The following is a 24,061-nucleotide window of genomic DNA, read 5'->3' on the forward strand; positions in this document are numbered from 1 at the left end:
GTTTTTCCAGTTGACCTTTGACCTCAATTCCTCTTTTCAAATACATATGGTAAAACGTAACATGGGTAGTGTATACAGTTGGTATAGGACAACCTTTCTGGAGTCTATAACTGTGTCCCAACTCAGGGGCTGCATCTTTCTAAGGACGTATTTGAAGGCTGATTGCGTCACAGCCACGCGACGAAGGCTGTCCCATTTTGAAGGCTCCTTCAGATGCGGCCGACAAATGCGTCCTCCTTTTCCCGGGCCACTAAGGATCCATCGGGTGCATCCTTCGTGGCCCAACGTATCTGGACTCTCAAGCGGCCAAGGAATACACTTTTTGGTTTCAACTTAATCAAATAGCTGCATTACAAATGTTAAAAAATATCGAAAGGGCCCTTGAAACTTGAAATTATCTCTCTCTTAATAATAGGTTAAGCTACGTGAGGTTAGTTATGATAGCTAGTTAGCCAGCTAGCTACCTGTTGCTAAGCAACAGGAGCAGCGTTTGGTGATGCAAGGGAAAGGGCGGGAACAGCTGGTGACGCGAACAGGAAATCCTTCATAGACCAGACCGTCTCATTTCAGTTCATCCTTAGAGTCTCCACAGACCACGACCGACTCATCCAACAGCGTCCCTCGAAGGATGCAGCCCCTGAATTGAGACACAGCTTAAATGGTGGAAAGTCATGGTCTGATTAGACACGATATAAAAGTTGGCTCTTTCTCCCGTGCTGTACATTTGTTGATGTTCGCTGCTGGAGTGTTAAAGCTGTCACACTGTATCTGGACTTCTACAAGCCACAGACTCTGCATTATGAAGATAATATCAGAAGAGACACTTCCTGTGCAGTCAGGACGATGGAGATATTGTCTCTCTCGTTGAGAAATCAAGTGAAAAACACACAAAAAACAATCCTGTGCAGAACTTCTTTATCATTTTTTATGCTTTCATGCTATCTGCAAGTTCTTCCTGGCTGGTGTGTTTGGGACTTAAAGCTTCCACAGATATGACTGGCTATCAGATAAGAGATTGGAATATCCTCCTGACTGGTTTATTCATGCAAACTGAGCCAGCCACATTCACTGTGTGAACTGTTTACAATAATATTACAGCAGGTGGGCTTTGAAAGGTAGCAATCTGATCTATTAGCCAAGCATTTATGCAAATGTTGCAGACAGCTGGCAGGCGTTTGGCTCTGTGACCCAATGAATATGTATTTGTGGAGTAGCACAGAAAACAGAGAGGAGTCTGCTTTTGACTCCTTGGTGAAATGTGTGAAGCAGACACACACGGGGGAAACAGACGGAAAAGGAAAAATGCAGCAACTCACAGCAACAGACGATGACCATGATGATTTCTTTGTGGGGTTTTGTTTGTGTTTTCTTGGAGTGAGTTATCAGGGTGTCCTTCACCTGTCACTCTGCCCCCAGCAGGCTCTATGATCAAAATGAACTTTGACCTGTGAAACGGCTTCGGTTAGAGAGACGGAGTGACATTGACCTCTTGTTTGGGAAGTATTGATTGTTTGTGTTCTTGGTAGTTTACCAGCGTAGTGAAAGAATGCACATGGCAGGGAGGCAGCTTGATTTCAGTGAGAGAGAGGGATGATGGGTAATAATGCTCCTAAAGCCAAAATGTGAGTGAAATCTGCCGTGATAGTTTCAGTCTGATCAAGTGTTTTGTACCTGCATGAGATAACTTTACCCTGGATTCTGCAACTCAGGTTTCAACTGTATAATATCTGGATCTAACATGATACGCTGCTAAATTCCTCTCTGTAGTTCACTCATTTATGTAATTATAGATGTTTTATTGAGACGGGTGCCTGTGGTTGAGCTGAGTGGCTTTAATAAATCAGGTTTACGTGGCTAGTTATTGGGCTTAGATGTACAAAAAAAGACACAACAGTCTTTATAAGAGTCATCAAGCATGATTTTCTGAGCAGTCATATGTTTCAAACAACAAACCTGAAGTTCTTGTTGTTGTTTTTTGGTTTTTCTTGCTTAAATTATACTAGTTTGACAAAAGGGGACTTCTAGGTCCACCTGCTAGACATTTCTGCAGCTTTGATCACAAGATTTAAGTTAAAAATCTTCAGCTCAGTTTTCATCCTGGAACCTCCATCTACCTCAATAAGATACTCGCGTATCCCAAAATCAAGTGAAAAAGTCACAAACAAATTGTCACAGAATATCCAGGGCCACGTAGCTTAATGAGTAAACTAGTTTGTAAGGCTGTTTCGTGTCGACCTAAACCTAAATTAACCTAGAATAAAGACAGATGCAGTTAAATAATAAAGAGAAAAACTGTTGTAGCTTAGGAGACTTTTAAGTGCCCTGTTTGTGATGAAAACTCAGCGGCAGTAGAGTGAAAAGGGAGTCCGGGGTCCTCTTACAGCTAAAGGTTAAAAGGCTGTAAGTACGAGTTGAACTCCCCTCTTAATTTCACAGTGAGTGTAATTCAGTCCAAAGTGTTTGCTGTGCTTCAACACGTCCGGAGGAAATGATCTGTGTGTCGAGGACACACTGGTGTAATCCCAGTCTGTGACTAATCTGATTGCGCCGTCATCAGCCAAGCAGTGTGTTTGTTCAATGCTAATTTAAAAGACATTTCACATGGGTCTTATGCTTCATTGTATCATCTCGGCGGAGAGCGCCGTGCCCAAACAACAGAAATGTATTTTTTTTTGTGAGAGCCTGATCCTATCACACTCCCACTTGTCGTCGCTGTAAAGAGGATTAAGCTCAGATTCGTCACGTCGGGGAGGGAATTACTGCTGCCGAGATAATCTCTGATCCAGCTAATTTGCTGTCACAGAGAAAAGAATTGGATGAAGTGTGATCGTCTTCAAAAACCTAATGTCTCCTTATTGATCGGTGACGTCTCAGGGTGTGTGAGCTCTGCATCAGAGGATGCTTACAGAAGGTTTCCCCAGGTGGTCTCCTCTGATTCTCCAGAGACACCCGAGGTCATTGGGCTCTGATCGACTATCATCAACTGACTCGACTTCACTCGCTCTCATCAGTCCCCCGCGTGACCCCAGGAGCACATCAACGAGAGAGCAGTTGGTGTGAAATGTTCAAACAGACAATCAGTTATGGAAATGTGTTTGATTTAATCTCAGTGGTCACAGTGATCTGAGATCATTTTCACAGTTAACACAATCAGGCTCAGCGTGAACTTAATACATGTCATTTAGTTAAAGGGGAATTTAATGCTGCTGCAGGCTTCACACAAGGAGAGCACAAGGTGTGATGGTGTGTTTATAAGTGTTTGTGTAATTCTGCGTTTAACAATTGCTCGTGTAAAGTGACTCAGCATTCGAGTTGCTGAAAAAAAGAAGAAAATTGACTCAGTGTCAAAATTGCATGCCCTGCGCTACATCACACATCTCCATCCTGAGTCCTTTGTCTAAATTGAATATAGGTATCAAATGAAAATGGTAATTAAACTGTGATATCGAATCCTTAATTACATGAATGATGGAGAGATAAGGCGAGGCAATTCAAAGTGGTTTACAGGGACATTAAAATAAGATATTAAATCTGAGAAATTGTTTTGAAATAAAATACAAAAAAACACGATGATGGCCAAAAGGATAATCACGATTATTTTGATTAATATTGAGATCATTATTATTAATCACTATTAGTTAGTTTAGGGACTTTGTTAAATGTACTTTTACATTTAAATAAACAGAGCGACATACGCAGACACATCCGTAAACCTGAGACACCTCCAAACAAGCGCTGACGAGCCGTTTCAAGGCACCAGCTCTTCGTCTTCTGTTCGAGACATTTGAATTTTGTTTCCCCCAGCCGTCTCTGTTGTTTACTCTTCCACTCTAAACCGCCGCTGCGAGGTAGGCACTCATCACACGACGTGACCGCTCCCCCAAAAGTGAAGCCAAAACGTCTCCATTGTCCCCCGGGGGAGTGGCTGTTAGTTTAGGGAGCGCTTGATTTGATATGCAGCAGTTTTTTACGGGCGGAGCATGCATTTTAAACATCAGTTTTGCCGTCAATCATGTTTAATCGTGGGAAGCCACAATCGTGATCGGGATGTATATCTGTGACTAATTGTGCAGCCCTAGCTCAAACTGTTAGAGGTTAAGGTCTAGAGGTCTACAGATATTGTTGTCCCTGTAGACTTAAAGGAATCTATACTGCAGATTGTTCTCTTTATTCTGAGTCTCATAGATCAGATTGTGTCATATGTGGGCAGAAACAAATCAATATGATGTTGTTATTTTAGAGGCGTGACGACAAAAAGTGCAGCGTCGGCCGTCAGACATGTGACCTTCTGTCACTACAGCAAGGACAGCTGAGGGGTCTGCTGACGACACACAGACCCTGCATTTAGATGGAGCGCTTTTCACTAGAAATACATGTTACACAGAGGTCCACCCACTTTATATTAAGTGTAATTTATGTTGACACAACTTGATGTATTTTATTTTTGATGATTTCAGATGTCTTTTATGTTTTTGGCCTTGCATCATTCATCACATTACATCATTATAATATCTCACTGATTTCACTTAAATGATGTCCAGTTTGAGGAGGGGATGCGAGCAGCAGTGTCCCTGTTCAGTAGTTCGGCTTGTCATAATGATGTCAGAAAGACAGAGAGAGAAGGGAGGAGGCAGCGATGACAAGCAGACAGGAACTAAAACTGAGTCATCCCTCTGCTCATGACTGCCCTTAAAAAGCACTTCCTGTCTCTCCTTAGTCACTACCCCCCCCCCCCCCCCCCCTTAACTTCCGTCCTACATAACTCTAGTAGCATCACTGGTATGTCTGACCTTTAACCTTTATTGTTTGATGCTAAATTTGACCGCCTGATGTTTCTTCTGGCCAGTCTTAAAGGGACATGTTGATGCTGACAATGTTGACAGTGAAATTTTTGGAATTGCTTCAGTGGGGCTGCGATGTAATCCCTGGGAGCATGTACCCGATCAAAGTACGTCCACTAAAAGTCTTTGTTTTTGCCACTGACAGACTCAGAGTTTCTGACTACATTACAGAGAGGTCCCTTCACAAACAGAACTCTCCAGAAACAGTCATAGCACCTTCAAAGCCACCAGACTCTGCTGACAAAAACAGGAGTTTCACCTTGCAGAACATGAGAGTTCCTCTTTCATTTAAACACCAAAGTAACATAATAACACAAACAAACTCACTGATTGAGACAGTGGTAGACTTGCAACTAGCATGCTTAAATGACTGTTTTTGTCAATGGAGTCTGGTGACTTTGAAGAGAGCAATGCACTGGCTGTTTCTCGTTAAAAGAAAGGATCGTACTTTCACAAAAATGGTCAAACCCTGCAGGCGTTACAGAATCTTCAGCCTTTACAGTCTGTTTCCATGCTGCTGGCTGAAGCAATATGCTGGTTCCAAAACTTCTAGTTGTTGATTTGACCCCCAAATATCTATAAAAAAATAGGAGGTTTGAAATGACCTGAATTCCCCTTTAAATAAATGTTTCTCCAGTATGACACCTCTGACACCCCTGGCTTGACTTTGATCAAACTCTGTGTGACAAACTCTCCTCACTGTGCAATGGCATTTTAAAAATTACCCATTGCCCAAATAGGACTTCTGCAACTAAAGGTCAAAACTTGAGACTTTGAAAGGGCACAAATGCTACAAAACCTTGATGTATCTTTGTCCCGACTGGCCTAAAGCATGTCTCCATCAACATGTGGGTTTGTCCCAGTTTTGTCCATCTTTCAGTGGGCTCAGACTGAATCATGAGGCAGCAGACTGAGTCAAAACCCCTCGTATACGACACGACTATTCGTCATTCATTCCCTAAAACTGTGTCTGTCCCCTCTCTATGAGATTCTGTCTGCACGTTTCTGAAATGTAGGATGCTTTTCCAATTAAAAACAGAAAGCATTGCTGCAGCTTCAACATGATAAAATCTTGCAGAGAAATATTGAGTTTAAAAGGAAAGGCACAACGTGACGGATGCATCTTTGCTCCCACGTGGCCTTTAAGGCCAGAGATATACTTGTTTTTTAACCTTGCATTCACGTACTCAACCGGCTGCATTATGAACATAATTATTTACATACCTCTAGAGGGCATACCAGAGAGCTCAGGTTGTATGCAAGTACGGCATGTGCAGGATGTAAACAACAGACATGGCGACACTCGAGGACGTTACTGTTATGTTCATTCTCAGATCACGGCAGAAATAGTGACAGCTTTGTGTGTTCAGTGGACAGAACACAACGTCAGAAACATCCCCACTCAGTCTCATTTTCCTCCGTGCACAGACGTATCGGTCCTGGACTTGTTTTGCACGTTTCCCCGTCGACTTCTAAAACAGAACTTATCTGTCTCCTGCTGTTTTGTTTGTCTCTGTGCAGTGGCAACAACACATCGTACAGATGTGGATCATTGTGGACTTGGTCTATCAGCTTGTCTTCAGAACTTTCTGCCATTGTTGTCCCTGCTGCTGTGTTGTCCCTGTCACATCCCCTCTGCCTCTACACTGCTCCTACTGTTCATGTGCAGACTGCATCGCGTAGTTAAAAGCAAATATATCTCCGACTTAAGTGTTGAAGAAAACAAATAATAAACCCTTGTTTCTTTTAACAACATTAATGTATTGGTTATGACATAGTGGTAACATACAAACAAACAAACTAAGTTAATAACAAAGAGATCTCTGCAAGTGTTTCATGAGTATTAAAACTACCTTAGCATGAATATGAAACAAGTTTAACTTAGATAATCGATTATTGATCCCTAGGGGGGAAATTGGAGCGAAAAAGAGCAATAAATATAAAATAATTAACATAAGTGAGAGACAGTGAGCGAGCTATAAGCTAACAGAAGATCTAAACGACACGCAACCATCACGCTAACATTCATCTAAACCTTGTGGCATTACGATCTGATTTATGACCTCATGATCAATGATCGGTTCACTTTAACGTTTCAGTCTGATCCTAAACACCATCAGTCATGATGGTTATAATGTAATATTGTGTGTTATGATTTATGATCATTACAGCATCATCAGCATCACTGTCATTACTCTACAGCAGAGCAGGCCTCATCTGTCAGCTGTGGACACAGTGTGAGACATCATTTATTCACTTCAGACAGAATTAGAAAAACAGCAATTAAAGGAGTTTTTAAAAGCATCAGTGATGTTTCTGCTCTTCAGAGTTCGTTTAGTATTGTCAGAGATTATTCTCTGATTGCAGTGATAAATCATCTTCAGATTTACTGCACAAATAAATAACACAGTAAGTCTTTTCAACTATTAACACATCAGTGTACACTGATCAGCCATGACATTATGACAACCGGCCTAATGTTGTGTTGGTCCCCTTTTGCCATGGGCAGCCTGACTGTCTGCATAAGCAACAAACTGTGATGCTCTACGTGTTCTGACACCTTTCTAAAGCCGCTTTCCCACTGGTCAGAAAACATGCTAACACCCGCTAACACAAAGCTTTTTTGCTTAATGGGTAAGGTAACAGTCGGCATTCAGACCCGGGTAATTATCGGCTCAAAACCTGTGTCAACCCGCTAATCTCCGCCCCCTTTCCGGCGCGATGCTATGCTCCGTCGGTATTTTCTGCGAGTCTTTGTCATCTCAGCTACAAAGTCCGCCCGGCTCTGTCCGAGCAGCGCTCCAACATCGTTCCAAATTGTCGCGCCGAGTTTGATAAACAAACTGACTGAGTAATAGATACAATAAAGACCTAACCACCGTAACATCTTCACTGTTTACTAACACTGTTTCAGGGGCGTTTGTGATGTCAGACGGTGACGCAGCAGAAAAGCAGGATACTCCACTGGCGATGGGAAAAGAGACAATCGACAATCAGTGGGAAAGGGGTTTAACAGAACCAGCATCAACTTTTACAGCAGTTTGAGAATTATATTTAAAGTGAATGTCATAGCCAGCAGTGTGGACAAGATGCAAATCTTCTGCTTACTGGTTAAACTTGGAGTTAACGTCCAATGCTGTCTCTGCAATTTAAACCTTTCTGCAAAGTTCATTCAAGCTTTTCTTAACGACATCATCTTAAAGATTTTGAAGTCCTCAGTCACTAAAAAACTTCCTGTCCTCGACTCAGAGAAAAATGGCCTAGATCCAACACAGAAATATAAATCAGCCTTAGCTGTATGTGTTCCCTGTTTTGTGCTAATTTTCTTTGTTTGCTTTGTGAGCAACCTACTTCACTCTCACACAAATGCACACACACTGTTTGATCCATTGTAAACTCAGGACAAAACATTGTGTTCATATCGAGCTGCTGCATCAGGTTTGGGTTTATCGAGACGTTCTCACAGCATGTAGCTTGTTAGTTTTCCACAGCAGCATCATTATCGTGCATGAGTCAGATCAACGACGGCTTTATTAATGTTATTTATGTAATGTGAATTCTTTTCACGGCCGTCATCAATATCCTCCGTTATGATCATTATAATGTCATTATCAGGGTGATGATTTATGGCAGCTTATAACATCATCAGCGTCCTCAGTGTTTAACGCTTCAGACAGACGGAGGCTGCGGGGCTCGGCCTGTGATTGGTAGCTGCCCGCGGTGAGTGTGCGTGTGTGTGTGTGTGGAGGAGGTCATGTGACTCTGCAGGCTGCTTGGTCGGTGACCTGACAGGCAGGGTGACCCGAGTGGCTGGTCGCAGTGTGGACGGAGACAGAAGCCAAGCTTCATCTTCTGCACCCCTCCTCCTCCTCTTCTCTGTCGGTCTCTCTCTCACACACACACACACACACACACACAGACATTCTCATGCACAAACACACGCCCTCACCCTCCTTCCTGTCTCCTCGCTGCCCAGCATGATTTGTTTCGCTGTGTTTCTCACTGATTAAGGTGACTTGTTAGAAGGTCGGTGTTTGTGTGTGTGTTTTGTGTATGTAGGTTTTGCAGCAGTGTCTTTCCCCACTTTTTGATCCAAGTTGGTGCCCTTGCTTACATGTCTGTTTGTTTTCTCAGCCACTTTGGTACGTGAACGCATCATGGGATAAGACCTAACAAGGCATTTGTCCCGTTAAGTTTAGTTTTCCGATCACGGCCGCTCCATAACTCCCGTTTGCACCCGGCGACTGTGATTCTGATCAGCGTTTTCCTGATAAAGCGGCGGCACTGACTGCATTACGTGTTTATGAATTGCTAATGGCGCTATTTATCATGCCGCTCGTCACCATTTACCATATTGAAAGTCACGGTTAGCGGTTTTACATTTAGAAGGTGAAAATTCAAGTGCGATCGACTGTTTCATCTGTCTTTTTAATTTATGAGAGATTAATGCGACAATGCTCTCCTCCCCCGCACTCATCAGGAGTTAACAGCTTAACAGCTGAATAATTGTCATCCTCACTTTTACCACTTCAGACTCTTTGTTGCTCTGACACAAACTTATGGAAGATGTTTGAGTCCTTTGGGAGTTGTTCTGTTGTTTTCTAATGACTAAGAGGTACGAAAAGTTTGGGAATTGCTTCAGTCATCAGCCACAGAATACCTGCAAGGTAATCTTTGTTTTTACTCAGGCTTAGATTGTTATTAAGTGTGACAATATCCCAATGACGATCCCCACAGAGAGAGACCTAAGCGGACATGCATCCAAACATTTTATTTACTTTACCGCAATAACGAGTAATTTCTGGTTGTTTTCTCGAGATCTCGACTTTTTTATCTCGAGATAACAACGCTGCACCACCGACTCGTTTTGCAAAAGCACAAAACAAACATAGAAACAGGCTCAACTTACCTCATTAGTGTGGGCAACGGCAGCATGGCATGTCCTGGTCTGTCATATCACAGTGACCAGTTCTGTTTTCTAGATTGATAGATGATGATGATCCAAAATGATCCTGTTATCACGAGAAAACCAGCTTTGTTATCTTGACATAACAAGATAAAGTCGAGATCTCGAGAAAACAACCAGAAATCTCCCTCTCTCTTCATCACAGCACACGGGGGTTGCTGATCTACCGCTGCCACTACTGCTTCATTTTTTTGTGTTGGAACTGAACTAACCATTTACAACAAAGAAGGACAATAACACAAACTACCCAATCGAGGCAGCAGTAGACCAGCAACTCCCGTGTTCCTAGAGGTAAAATTACTGTTTTTGTCAGTGGAGTCTGTTGGCTTTGAAGAGAGCGATTTAACAGCTGTTTCTGTAGGGATCCTTTTTGTAATGTTGTCAGACACTTTGAACAACAATCTGAGCCTGTCAGTGGAAACAACAAGAACTTTTAGAGGGCATACATTGGAGCCATACCAGCTTCTGTCTGATTTTGTATCTTTTAGTCATTTAGACCTCAAACTATGTAAACATAGTGCCCACGTTTAAAAGCACCGACGTTCCCTTTAATGAGGGGTCATGAAAGGTGCTGGTTTTGGCCACTCACTTTCTGAACTTCAGAAACAACAATAAACTTCCAACAACAAAAACAAAAAGTCGGAAGCAGTTGGTGTTGCTCCGCTGATTTAACGCTCTCAGAAAATAATTTTGCTTGTGTTCAATCATTGATACGACGAGCTGAGCCGAGGACGGCTTGATGGCTGAGATTGACTGCTGCTTCACTGGACGTCTGAGTGCTGCAAAGTGAAAATGTTCCAGCACCCAAATGAATAATTCCTCATAAACACGGCTCATAACTTTCCCCGCACTCCGAGAAAGTTTGGCTCGGGCAGAACCACGATAAAACATGCATGTCATGAAAAGTTCCCATTAGGCTTCCAATCAATTTTTCATTCATATTCATACGTTTTAATGGGTGTTGTTTATGCTCCGATGTTCAAAGAGGATTTGATCAACAAAGTGAATGACTGACACTTATTTAGCAGATTTATAACAAGTAAGTGTTATGTGAAACTTTCAGTCTTTCTGCTACTTTCCATCCTTTAATAATGATCATTTACTCTCTTATCAATTAAGTTTTGACCTCTAAATCTTAAATTTCCTGAATTCTCTCGAGGTTCTTTACTTCGCTACAAATCAAAGATCAAATCCAAGATTCAAATTCTCGGGCTATGCATATGCAGATGCTGAAGCTATGATATTTAAATTAAATTAAATATTCATAATGAACATGTCCCACTGTATAAATGATGCACAGGGAGTCAGGAACATCAGGAATAATCTGTAAAAGGGTCAGAAAGTTCTTCCTGTGTCCTGCTGGTGAAAGCATCATTGTGAGCCTGTAGTCAAATGAAATGGGTCAGTACAGCAGCTTATTTATAGCCCGTATCACACTGCTGTCCACGCTCTTTCTCCAGGCGCAGCGAGAAATGATGCAATCACATACAAACGACACTACAAGTGGCTGCTAATGCAGTTCCACTGTAAGGCCACGGGTCAGCTCAGTCCTCGCTCAGACTCAAGTCCCTGTCACTTCACTTTTCATCTAACCGGAGCAACTAAGCATCTCAAACCCCAAAGACTCGCCTCTTTAAAATGTTCACACAGCTTGTAACACAAGAACTAAAAGCAAAGCATCAATAACTGATAATCGCGCCGTTTCACCTCAGTGCATGAGGGAATGAGCGGGTCATAACAATAGAACAAAGAAAACACAAAACCTTTGAGTTTCATGCAAAGATAGCTCACAGAAATAAAGTAAGTGTTTCAGAAAATCCAAGAACATTTTATCTCTTCGTTTAAGAGAACATTTTGGAAGGACGACACTTTTTAGAAAATTAGGACCATTTTAGAAAAACAGGATTTGTTTTGTAGAGCAAAATGCAAAATGACAATCCTCTTTGGAAAGTCAGGAACATTTTAGAAAGGCGAGACATTTTTTAGAAAGTTGTGACATTGTTTTGAACGGCAGGATATTTTTGTGGAGTAAGGAAACTGTTGACACATGGAAAGTTTGGAAGTTCTTAATAATGAGGACATTTTGGAAGCCAGTATGTTGAGGGTTCCAGTATTGCATACAGCTCCAGAAAATATTCTGGTTCTTCTATTTATAGGTTTGTGTTTGAGTAAATTGAACTGTTGTTTTATTGTAAACAACATTTCTCTTATATGTTCTCATTGAGGTCTTTTATTGGCAGAGAATGACGACTGGTTAAGAAAACCAAAATATGTTTTTCAGAGCTCCAATAATGCAAAGAAAACAAGTTCATGTTTAAACAACAGAATACTAATATGTGATGACTAATATGAAATGTAGAGAGAGATGCTGAGTTAGTGGTCTCTTAATCTTTTCTGGAGCTGTATGTTTGTGAGGACAAGATTAGAAAGAAACATTCTGACCCAACAGGTTTTGAAAAGTCGTTTCAACGTTTCTGCAAAATCTGTGTAAAGTCTAAATAATGTAGGAAATTCATCACATTTTTAGAAAGGTTTTTGGAAACTTGAAAAAGTCAGGACATGCTTTGGCATATGTATATCTAAAAATGTAGGTGGCTCAGTAAGATATTTCTTTTCCGCTCCTTGCTTTGTCAGAGGACTGCTTCAAGGTTAAGACTTTGGGTTTAGGGTCAGAGTTAAAGCAGTGAAAGCACTGTGATAATGGGTCCTCACAACTACAGTAAGATAATATACACGTGGCATAGTGATTTATAGTTCTGGTAAAGTATTAACTGTTCATGAACACAATCAGCCTGGAATTCACAAACATGGAATGAACCCTGCTGCTTATCGAGCTGACATTGACTTTTACTGCATACAACAAGTCAAATATACTTTACAACCGTGCTACATTGGTTGCCATGCAGATTGTTGTGGTAACCAGGGAGCCAATTAGTGAGCTTTAATATTTGTTTCAGTATTTCTTATTTATATATGTGCTTTTTTCTTTTGCAGTGTTTTCAGGGGCACAGGCAGTGTGGGTACTTTGGTTCGATCCATCATCCTAGTGTTTGTTCATGTTTGTGTGCGTGTGTGTGTGTGTGTGTGTGTGTGTGTGTGTGTGTGTGTGTGTGTTATTGACCTTCAGCGCCGGAGTTATTGTATGTCTGTGGGCTAAAGGCCGTATAGGGATTTGGCATTATGCAGAGAGCATCTAATGAGCATGATGGGCTTAATAAGGTAAAGAAGTCAACTGTGCAAATACCAAAGCTTTATTGTAAAATCAATACTGCACTCGGCAGGACACAGAGCTGGTTGAGTGAATTAGAGCATTAGTTTGAATAACTACTTAATGAAAAGAAGTGTGTGTAATAACCACTAATGCATTAAAGTCCAGTCAGCATGGCCCGTAAAAGTTCACTTTTAATTATTCACTTTTTAATTCAATTAGAAAAAACTGAATGAAATTAAAGGATGATAGATTAATCTCATGCAAAGCCCTGGTGTGGACCGGGCCATGAATAACCTCTACTTGTAGAGAGATACAAACACTGAATGAATGAAAGGCGTTACATTTATCTCTGTACAAAGTTAAGTTTTGTTTTTGCAATTTAGTTAAAATAAAGACAAAAAAGTGATCAGCAGCTAAAATCCCTCAATTGATAACAAGGTAGGATTTTGTTGGTGTGTAGCAGGCAATACAAATATTGTCCTTTACTTATGAATGTTTATTTCAGGTTGATAAAAGAAAAAAATCAACATTTTAACTTCAATAAGCTCCACAAAAGTCACACATTTATTTTCACTTTGTTTATTCCATGGCATAATAAACAACTTTTACAAGACTGTCCCCTGAATATTTAAAGGTCCTCCCTTTGGAACGTCCCAGTATCGTATTTATTATGCTATGCATCAAATAAACTCAGAACTGGCGATTATATCTTTAATGACACAAACTGAGATTGGTGGAAAGTGTCCATCAGGCCTCGGCGACTGCAGAGGATCTTAAGCACCAACTGTCAGAAAGAGTGACCTTAGGGACCACTCTTCTCTTCTTCTGACTCAGCTTAGTTTGCACCATTGGTAGGATTCATGTGCATTTTGTATAACTACATATCTATGGCTTATTTAAACCGTCATCGTGTTCAGGGTCGCGGGGGGGCTGGAGCCAATCCCAGTTGTCATTGGGCGAGAGGCGGGATACACCCTGCACTGATCGGCAGTCAATTACAGAGCTGACGCTGACACTCCCCGCCCGTCCTAAATCCACTCCTCTTGTTCCACTCCAGTCCAGTTGGTGGCGATATTGCCCCTCTAAGCTGGTTTATCAACCGTACGAATTGAAAGAAATCCATTCCCCTTTTTGAGGGATTAGATAACCCCCCCCACAAAACGCTTTTGAACGGCTCTCAGAAAGGAACAAAGCCTCAAGATGAATGTCCCTTCAAAGTGTTAATAGTAAAGCACAAAATGGTGTATTATCTAGTAAGATGGGTACTGTTAAGAGGCAGTACTGTAGTGCAGCATCAGCTCACCAATGACATGTTGGCGTCCAGGGGTTCAGGTGCACATTTCATTGTACTGTAAATCAATGTTGTTTGGTGCCATTATAACGGCTGTGGTTTTGTCCTCCCAGGAGTGTTTATTTGATCAGTCTATTGACAGTCTGCTGCGACCTTTAGCCTGGTGTTGATACAAGCCCCCAAGAGGAAGAAAAGGCCCAATGGTTACAGTTATACTTGATAAATTGCTTTGGACGTGAACCACAACAGCTCGCACAAAGAATGTTGATGTATTATAACTAAAATCCAATCTTACATTCATCTCTCCGCCTGTCAAAGTTCTCTTTCTCATTACAATCCATCACAGCCTTGCATACATCATTCTCTCTCTCTCTCTCTCTCTCTTTTGAATCTATCACTAACCAAATGTACTTTTCTGTCTTCCAGCCTGGCAGCGTCGAAAGAAGCTGCGGCGAGGAAAGCTGCCTCCCCGATGCCGCCCTCCGAGTTCCTGGACAAACTCATGGGCAAAGTTTCGGGTTACGACGCCAGAATTCGACCGAATTTTAAAGGTAGGAGCTGCCACCAAGACTCAGTCGGATAAGACGGGAATGTAGCCAAACAATATCCAGAAATACGTGGTACTGTGTTCTTTGTGCATTTATTACCTTCTCTAAATGACTTTTTAAGGGTTTAGCCAAGGTTTTCCCAAGGAAAGGTTTGTATTCATTTGTTTATTAAAAAGAAGAAGAAAAGTTTAACATATAAAGTAGATGTAACTACAATTCTGTTGCTTGGTGTTTAATCATTTCACTGTTTTTTGGTTGTTCTCAATCTGTCAATCTTTTTCATTTGCCCTTTACAGTTTGGAACAAAGGTAATTTTGCCCATTGCTCAACTTGATAAAGACAGAATTAGTCTACTTCAGGTGTCAGACCCCCAAACCCCATTTTCTCCTTGTTTTATGAATCCCTGTCCCTGCACTCTTAGCCCCCATAAGACTGTAAAACATTCCCAGTAAGATATTTTAGGATCCCTCGTTGTCATAGTTGGCTACATTCCTTGGTAACCACACAGTATCCTGAGTGCTTGTTTTGGTGGTCAAGGTAATGTGCCTCCTCCCACAAGCGTGCTGCTGAATATGATTAATGATGATGCTGATGATGCTGATGATGATAATAAAGTATTAAGTAACCTCTCCCTGAATGGAAGCCCCCATAAAGACACATGTCAGAGGTTTCTATATTAAACTTCCTCACATTAGGAACGCAGTCTGGACATTTTTTATGACATTAGAAAACTGGGGCAACCCTGCATATTCATTAAAGTGTATGAATAATACAAGTGTATTAAATGTGACCGGACCAGGCGGAAAGTCACAGAAACAAAACTTTAAATTGGCCCGAGTTTCACCTTGAGATTTCCAACATGGATGATTAATAACCTGAAATGTTACATGTAAGCCTTGTTGCATGTTAAACACTGACAGATCTTAGTTTCCAGAATGGATGTGAATAATTTCTATTGCCTTATCTTTAGTTTGTCAGGTCAAATGTGTGTTCTGAATGTACAAAATATAAGTACCCTTGTGATGTTCCACCATCCTGCAAAGACAAATCGACTCTCATCCGACGCACACGCTCTGTGCCTTAAAAAGAATTTGACCTTTTTTATTAGCTGCTGTTAAAAAATGCACTGTTCCTACATTTTTTAACACATAATAACTTCTACACGGAACCGACACCCTCACTGAGGAGTTAATTTGATTTTGAATTGTGTTATCCATTTTCCAATTGGGCCAACATGTTTACAGTGCCTGACATGGCCTAATCTGGAGAGCAGAGGTTACTCTACTGTCGTACAAATTTGAAATTGCTCTGGATATGAACATTGGTGCAGTTAGTAGCTAAAGGTACAAACATGTATTTTCCCTCCATGTTTTATTAAAATGGGAGCAGTGGTATCTGTTACATAATATGTTAATTAAACAATCCAATCTTTAATTGTAGTAAAATAGTTTTAAGAATTGTAAGTGATGTTGATGTTGGCTGGACATGAGCACAAAAACAAATGTGCTTGCAGTCTCATCAAAATCAAATCTTTAGTTGATCCTTCACGATTGGATTTACTTATTCAAAAGTAACACTTTCATAAACTACTGGTCCCCTTTTTGCAAAACCAAATTGCCAACTGAGAAGGTAAGACGTCCCACATGCCTGACAATATCCCTGTGAACCTCAACCATTTAAACAAATAAAACCTGGAGGGACAATTTACCGTATCTTGTTACTGATTCTCCAAATCGGATGTGATGCTGTCTGCATCCTTGTCTGCATCTCCTCTTCATATTTACAGCAGATTTAACAGGTGGAGTAAAAGGTGTCCTAATATTTTGTACACTGAACACACAGGGAAACGGACTGCAAGAATGTGCAGCAGTGAAGCACAGCTTATTTTTATGAATGCTGCCATGGAGCTTTGTTTCTTTTTTTGCTGAGCCCATAATGGCATAACCCATTATACGGTGATCTTTGTACGAGGGATATCTCGGCTCATGCGAGATAGAATTGGGTTGGGGTGGAGGGGGTTCACCATGACTAAGTGTGTATTATTATTAAACCTGCCACGGCTGCGAAACAGCAGAAACTGCTCGTCTTTCCTGACCTGCAAGGTGTTTGTCTGGGTGTATTGCGAGGCTTCGTTGTGAGTCAATTTTTGAGACCATTTCTTTCTTTAATTTGATTTCTCCGAAGCGCTGGCTGACAACAATCCTCTGTGATTTACTGTTACAATAGAGCTGCATTGACCTTTGCAAATCAGGATTTAAAGAGGCCGACACAACAGTTATTTGAATTTATAGCTTTTATGTTTTTCCATTTATCTAATGTGGTAAAATAAAAAATGAATGCAGATGAAAGTAATCTCTGGCACTGTGTTAGACTTGCAGATGATAATAACAACCCTGCAGCTCACGTCAGAGAGCTTTTAGAATACAAACGTATGAACATTAATGTTCCTGAACATGTTTTCTTTTACTGTTCTGTTTTGACTTAATGTGTGACACAGCATCTGCGACAAAGATCTACATACTCAGGAGGATGAGCACATCTTTTACGTAATCCACTAAGATAATTGTGTCAGGGGCCGTTGTTAACAGACAGGGCCGGATGGGAATTTCCAGCCTCTGTCATGGCTGTCAGGTCGACAGAGTGGCATAGCGTGAGCCCTCCAACTTGCTCATTCATGCAGTTTCTCTTTTTTTGTGTGTGTGTCTGTGTCCCTTACCAGCTAACTACGCCACTGCATTAATCACATTCATGAAACAAACAGCTTGACAGCTCTGCTCCGTAATAAACACTGAGGGAATAAGAAACAAAAGTGGGTTCTTGCACAGCATGAAAGGGAGTCAGTGAGGGGGGAGGGAAAATGCAGGACTGCTTGGTGCAACCATTTTAAAATGTTCTCAGTTAATCAATGTATTATTATAAAACATATTGTTATTATCAACTAGTGGAATAAGGGAAGTGTTCAGATTGATCATGTTTGCTCTGAATTGTTCCCTCTTGCTAACTCAAATAAGACACATCAGTAATAAGTAAGCACCTTGACTAGCTAGCTTGCAACATAGCTAACTTAAAAGCTATTCCAATCGCTAACAAGCAAGCTTTATAGAAATCAACTTAACTGGCAACAGACCAACTGGCGAACAGCTAACAAACTCACTGGCTAGAAGTCACAGTCTTACTACTTTGAATAGAAATAGTTATGCTAATGAAATAGGATGCTAATCAAAATTAAGATGTCAATAACACACAGTGAAAGGGTATGGGCTTTCAGAGGTGAAAATTTACCAAATAAGGCCTCACCAAAATGTCAAAAACAGTTTGGACTGCGGGATCTAATCTAATCTCCTTCTGGAATTCAGACTGGAGACGTTAAATGGTAAATGTCACATTCACCCATTCACACACACGTTCACACACTGATGGCAGTGGCTGTGCCCAACTGTAAGACAGTCAAAATATTGACACACCGATGGCTATGCCAGCGGGAGCAATTTGGTTCAGTGTCTTGCCCAAGGAAGCTTCGACATGTAGACTGAGGGAGCTGGGGATCGAACCTTCAACCAACTCTACCACTGAGCCACAGCTGCCACACGTTAAAAAGACTGTGCACGAAACACACACTTTAATTCCAGAAATAACAACATAGCTTGCTGGTCGGGATGTTAAATTGCTAACAAGCTGTAGCTATTGAGCCAGCTGGCTCACAAACCAACAAGCTAACTAGCAAACAGTCTACCTGTTAGCTCTCCATTTGAAACCATTTGAAACAGACTAAACTCTTGCTAGTACGTTATCTCCTTAGCTCACTCACTAACTAGCCGGTTTGTTTGCTAGTTTGTTCAGTTCGTTCATTAACACGTAAATTAGCTTGAAATTAAACTTGTGTTGGTGCCACAATTCTTACTGAGTTTTCAAGAGCAGAAAGCGATGAGTATGTTCACTAGACTGGGATTCAGAGCAAATCATGGGAAGTTAAACTTTCTGAACCTCCGAATGGAACGCCACGTAAGCTGGAACAGATTCAACTTAATTCTCGAACTCCCTTCGGAATGTTGGAATGTTAGACCTGTCGTCACTTCAGGGTACCGGAATGTGGCTGGAATGCGGAATGACATACTACGACTAAATGGTTATTGCATAATTGTGCTGCTAGTTTTGCTAAGATGATTCCACTTCTTTTCCGCCTACACAGATCACTCACACGCACACACACACACACACCTCATTAAGTCAACACCAGCCTCGCTAATTTCACCGTGCAGCAACAGCGGACGGAGGGCGGGGAGGGAAACAGGGGAGGGAAGGGATGAGATTTGCTGGAAGCTACGAATGTGCCAACATGAGAGGAAATTACACTGATCATGACCGGGGGTCCAATGTGTGGGCAAAAAAACTTCCGATTGATTTAGCAGGTTGTTCCATCAGAGAGAGAGGAGAGCAAACACTCCTGACACATTCAGGACAAGCCATTTATAATCCATGAGTTCATCCGTTCTTTCATTCTCTCTTCCCGCTCTCTCATTCTTTTATTGGCATTTTGCTTCCCCCTTTTTCCTTCCTTCCTTGACTTCCTTTCTTCTTTCTGATTCGTGTTTGATACCGTTTTGTGATTCCTTCCCCGTTCTTCCTCATTCTACACACCTTACCTCCTTCCTCTTTATCCTGCCGACGTTGATTGTAATTAAACATTTAGTCTTCTTCTGCATTTGTACCTGCCTTTTTCTTCCTTGACCTTCCATCAAAACTTCCTTTCTTCCCCTTCAAGTCATAAAGTCATTATTTTGTTCCTGCCTTCTGCATTGTTCTTTAAATTTTCATTTGCCACAAACATCTTTTCTTCTTCCCTTCCTAAGAAATAATTATTGTCTGACCTTTTTCTTAAACGTCCATTTTCCTCTTGGATGGATGAAAAACAACGTCCCCAGTACAGTGATCGCCCCATGCATTGTTTCTGTCTCGTCCTTTCTCCTTTGACCTTCCTTCCTCACTCGTCCCCTCCGGCTATATTTATATTTGCGCCTTATTTACAGACTTTACAGACTCTTTGACCCGTTTGACCAGCTGGACATCCAGCAGTTAGGCTCACAGAGCAGGGAGAGTTCTGAGGATGGGAAGAAGAAGTAGAACAGCACCCGGCCTCTCTGATCTATAAGCCCTCTAGTAATGAATGTCCACATGGTGCTGTGCAGATAAATTAGTGTGTATGAGGCTGTGAGAGAGATAGGGACCGGCGAGGAAAAGGTGTGTCTGTTTGCACGTACAGTAAGAGTGTTTGTGTGATACCGCTTGTGTCTGAGTGTGCGTGTACACACTTGATGAATGGTACACACTACAGCCACGACTCCCCTCTCCCTCTCCGCCATGACCTTGTCCTTCCTCATCACTCAAGTAGAGCGGCAACAAGGACGACGACCGCGAGCGAGCTTCTAGTTTCAAGCTCAACCAGAATGAGCAGCTATTGAGCCGGCTATCTATTGCCGCCACTGCTCAACCCCCCCCCTCTCGTTCCACCTCCATCCCCCCCAGAAGACAGGATTGAGTGCCCGAAAAGACCCTGAATGCATTGGTGACCTTAAATTCAGCGTGCATAAAGGTTGTGCGGGTCTACTTTAGCAGGTTTTTCATCTTCTCTCTCGTGAACAGCCACAGTAGCTGCCTTTCTCCCTTTTGCTTCTTCGGATACAATCCTTTAATTTCATGCTTCCACCACGGTTGGTTTGGCAGAGCTCTCTCCTCTCTATTCTTAAATCCCAGTGATGATCAGTGTAAAAAGAAACTCGGCTGAGAACCCCTCACTGTGCCACTTTGCTTCTGAGCTGAATTAGGCCTTCTTTCTTAGCAGACAAGTGGACACGAGTAAATATACAAAGTATGGCGGTATATTTACATGTTTGGCTTCCTTCGTTCTTTCGTTCCTCGTCCTCTCTCTTCACAGCTGGAGTACACAACACAATATCTCTCTTACACTACACTTTTGTTGTACTACATCCTCCCTGCTCCTTTCTGCTTCTCCTTTTCTCCTTGCCAGGGTTGAACGTGCCGTGGTGGGACTGTAGTTATTAGCTGTCAGAGCTTGACGTTCATTTGGTGTTATCAGCACTTGTTTAATGGCTACTTAATGGGATTAATGGGCATAAGGTAATGAGCGTGGGTTGGAGGACTCGCTGCGAGGGGAAAAGCGAATCAGTCCGGGAGGGGGGAAAGAAAAACAGTAGAGGGAAAGGTGAAGGAAGAGAGGGAAGGTTGCATTGCAAATGGAGGGATTTGCTTACAGCAGAGTATTGGAAAGAACTGCAGATGGTAAAACTGCAATCCAGGGTCTCACGCTGCAAAGCAGAACACGTTTTCACTAGCTTAGCGTCAGAATATTAATGCTAACACAGTTCCCAGTGGGCTTCAGGAATGCTCAGTTATGTATTAGCAGACATGAATAAGCAGCGCTGAGATACAAACTGTGATATCGACTCTTTTCTCCCACTGTTTTCATTCTTCCAAGAGCTTCTTTCAACAAGGATGCAGACAGAGAAATCTTCCCGAGTGAAGGGACATCCTTGCCCTGAGGAAGGTCTCGTGGCTCTTTTAGTATTCTAGGTAATGGCCCCATCCTTTCTGAGCCAGGAAATTTGGATGGGGACTATATTGCACGGAGCGAGGAATTTTAATGTCGTCGCAGAGGTGACTCTCCCCTGAGTTATGACAAAAATATTGATCACGCTTCAACGTCTAGCGGGGAGGAGGCGGAACGGCAAGGGCAGTGAAGAGAGGAATATTGAACAGGGTAATGGCAAAAGGCAGCCAAACGTATGAGGCACTCAAGACGGACTGAAAGAGAGACTGATAGGAGGTGGGGGGAGAGGAGGGGGCGAGTAAAAAGAAGCAAAGATGTTAAGACTGGTTGTGCAGCTAAAAGTAGAAATCAGTACATTATCGAGGGCTTAAAGAGAAATGATCAAACGGATAATTAGAGCTCTGGCAATGAGCCGTGCCGTCAAAATGACGGCATGCTACAATGCTATAAATACCTCCCATCATTATTGTTTCTTATTGATTCTAAAGATAGCAAAAACATCGAATCTCACTGGCTCGAGGCAGCGTAAAGCTAATCTGGGACGTGTAAGAACAGTTGACGACTACATTACTCTGTCTTCCTCCCTCTGCAGCTCACTGGTCCATGGCTAATAAGTTTATAAGGAGGGGAATACTGCTCTATAAAAGGCCATTCAGTCCTCCTGTGGAATCCCTTCACACCTTTAATTACCACCTGGAGGAAAAAAGGTTTAAGCCCACCGTATCAGTCTGAAAGCTTGATGGAGAGGTTGACGCATAATTGTTAACTACTGTGACACAATCATGATGCAGAAAGCTGCTGTTTTCAGGCTCTGCATGGCAGATGTGTCTAATCGTCCACTGATGCAGGCAGCCTGGGACGAAAGAAAAAGGCATTTAGCGAAAATCCCTGTACTCATTTTACCAAGAAATACCCTTGTTTTACAAAACAAAAGCACGTTTTTTTGTGTGTTTTTTTCACACCTCCCCTGCAAAGCCAGGAGAATTGATTCTGCACAGAGCTAGTAATTAGCTCGCGTTATGAGATCCCCGCTGCCAGCAAAGCCCAAAAACCAAAGCTGCTGTAGTTTTAATGCCAGGATCAGGTGCTCAGATGTTCGACAGGCTGCCTGGCCGTGGGGCTAAGCCCGGGCTTAGCCCTGACACAGAGAGATTGCCGTGCTCAGAGGAGGGAGGAAAAATTGCCTTTCATGGATTCCAGCAGATTATAGAGTTTAAGTCACCTGTCTACAACAGTTCATGGTCACGACGAATACTTTCCATCTATCTTAGGAGCCATTTCCCTTTTTTTCCAGGCTGACAATGACAGATTACAATATCGCACCCAGACTTCTACTCCACATAGTCGCAATCCCTCACGATGGCAGTTGTCAAGTACAGCAAAGCAGGCCAGGCCCGGTTTTACTCAGTACAATGCAGCTTGGAGGCAAAATAGGACATCAATCAACAAATCTAAGCTATGAAGTGAAAAGAAACTTCTTTGTATGTAGCAAGGGGACATTTTTGCCCTCTGTCCTTAGTTGAGAGTCATTAGGAGGGAATGCAGCTGTTCTTTTTGATGGAAAATCAGAGGCTGTGTGGTGACATTTGTAACGTCTGTTGTGGATTCATTGCAAAGAAATACGTTTACAGTTTAACACAGACGTGATCATTACTTGCTCAAAAACGATTCGATGTTTAAAGGTCAGAATTAGCTGTACACTGGCTGACCTTTACATGGAGATCTTTGTTGGTTGTAGAAAGAGGTTTTTAATTTAAATCTATGAGAAGGTTTGTAGTTATATAAGTGTATTTTTCACAACCATGAAAGTGAAAGGTAAAGTGTGGGGTTGGTTGAGTATCTGCTGAAAAGGACAGGGCCCTCTCCCTTTTGTACCTGCTTTCACATCCCAGACAAATCCAAAAAGCCACTGATCATCAAAGATGATAAAGCAACGTCCCTGCAGTGAGCAGGGCCTTGTCACTGAGAAACACTGACTCTTCCAGGCTTTACTTCTAATCCTTTGACATTAGCAGTTCAGCATTTTTCCATTATAAATCAACTTCTCTGGAGACTAAAAGCTCCCTTCATGTGGTGTGACTGAAATTATGTGGCCCATTTGGAAGAGGTTGAAGATTTACATTTTTGGGGGTTGGAAGTAGAACCTTTTGTCATTTCGATGGGCTCCGTTTCAGCCAAATGACTTCAAATTAATGACACCCATTTGAGGAAGAAAGTAGAATTTCATTTCACATTTTGGGATCATTTATCCAGTCCTAAGGGGTTATGGCTCCATTTCTGTAGCCTGACTCACATCATTGTAAGCGGACAAAGAATCAATTTTGAGAACTTTGTTACCAGACCAGTTCCTTTCATTTGGAAGTGGTACTGGCCTCGCCTTTTTTCTTTGAGGACGGTGGCATGTAGGGTAACTGTGTAGGCCTGACGTAGGTAACTCTGGTGTGTGAAGCTCGTTATGGATGGTTCTACATGAAAGTAAGCAGTTTGGAGAGGAGAGGAAAACCCTTAGAGCACACATGAAGGAGTAAGTGGTGGTGCACATTGACAAATAAAGAGGTACATCAAAGCAGGGTGCCAAAATTGCTACCTTATCCAGCTTCTCAGACCAAAACCTTAGTAAGGAGTAACTGGGTTTCTGT

At 42.0% G+C, this 24,061-nt stretch overlaps 1 protein-coding gene across 2 annotated transcripts in view; it reads left to right on the plus strand.

Annotated features, from left to right (window-relative positions):
• glra1 (glycine receptor, alpha 1) overlaps window positions 1-24,061 on the plus strand; it is a 111,563-nt gene that overhangs the window by 13,340 nt on the left and 74,162 nt on the right. The window contains exons 2-3 of one of the 2 annotated variants that reach the window (XM_069669824.1): window positions 14,736-14,860; window positions 15,154-15,165. In XM_069669824.1, the coding sequence (XP_069525925.1) occupies window positions 14,736-14,860; window positions 15,154-15,165 (137 nt within the window). The remainder of the gene's footprint in view (window positions 1-14,735; window positions 14,861-15,153; window positions 15,166-24,061) is intronic. The other variant, XM_069669825.1, reaches the window with a different exon arrangement.

This window comes from Semicossyphus pulcher, unplaced genomic scaffold (assembly GCF_022749685.1).
Source record: "Semicossyphus pulcher isolate SPU_LCO1_2020_fin unplaced genomic scaffold, fSemPul1.0.p SCAF_2, whole genome shotgun sequence".
NCBI lineage: Eukaryota > Metazoa > Chordata > Actinopteri > Labriformes > Labridae > Semicossyphus > Semicossyphus pulcher.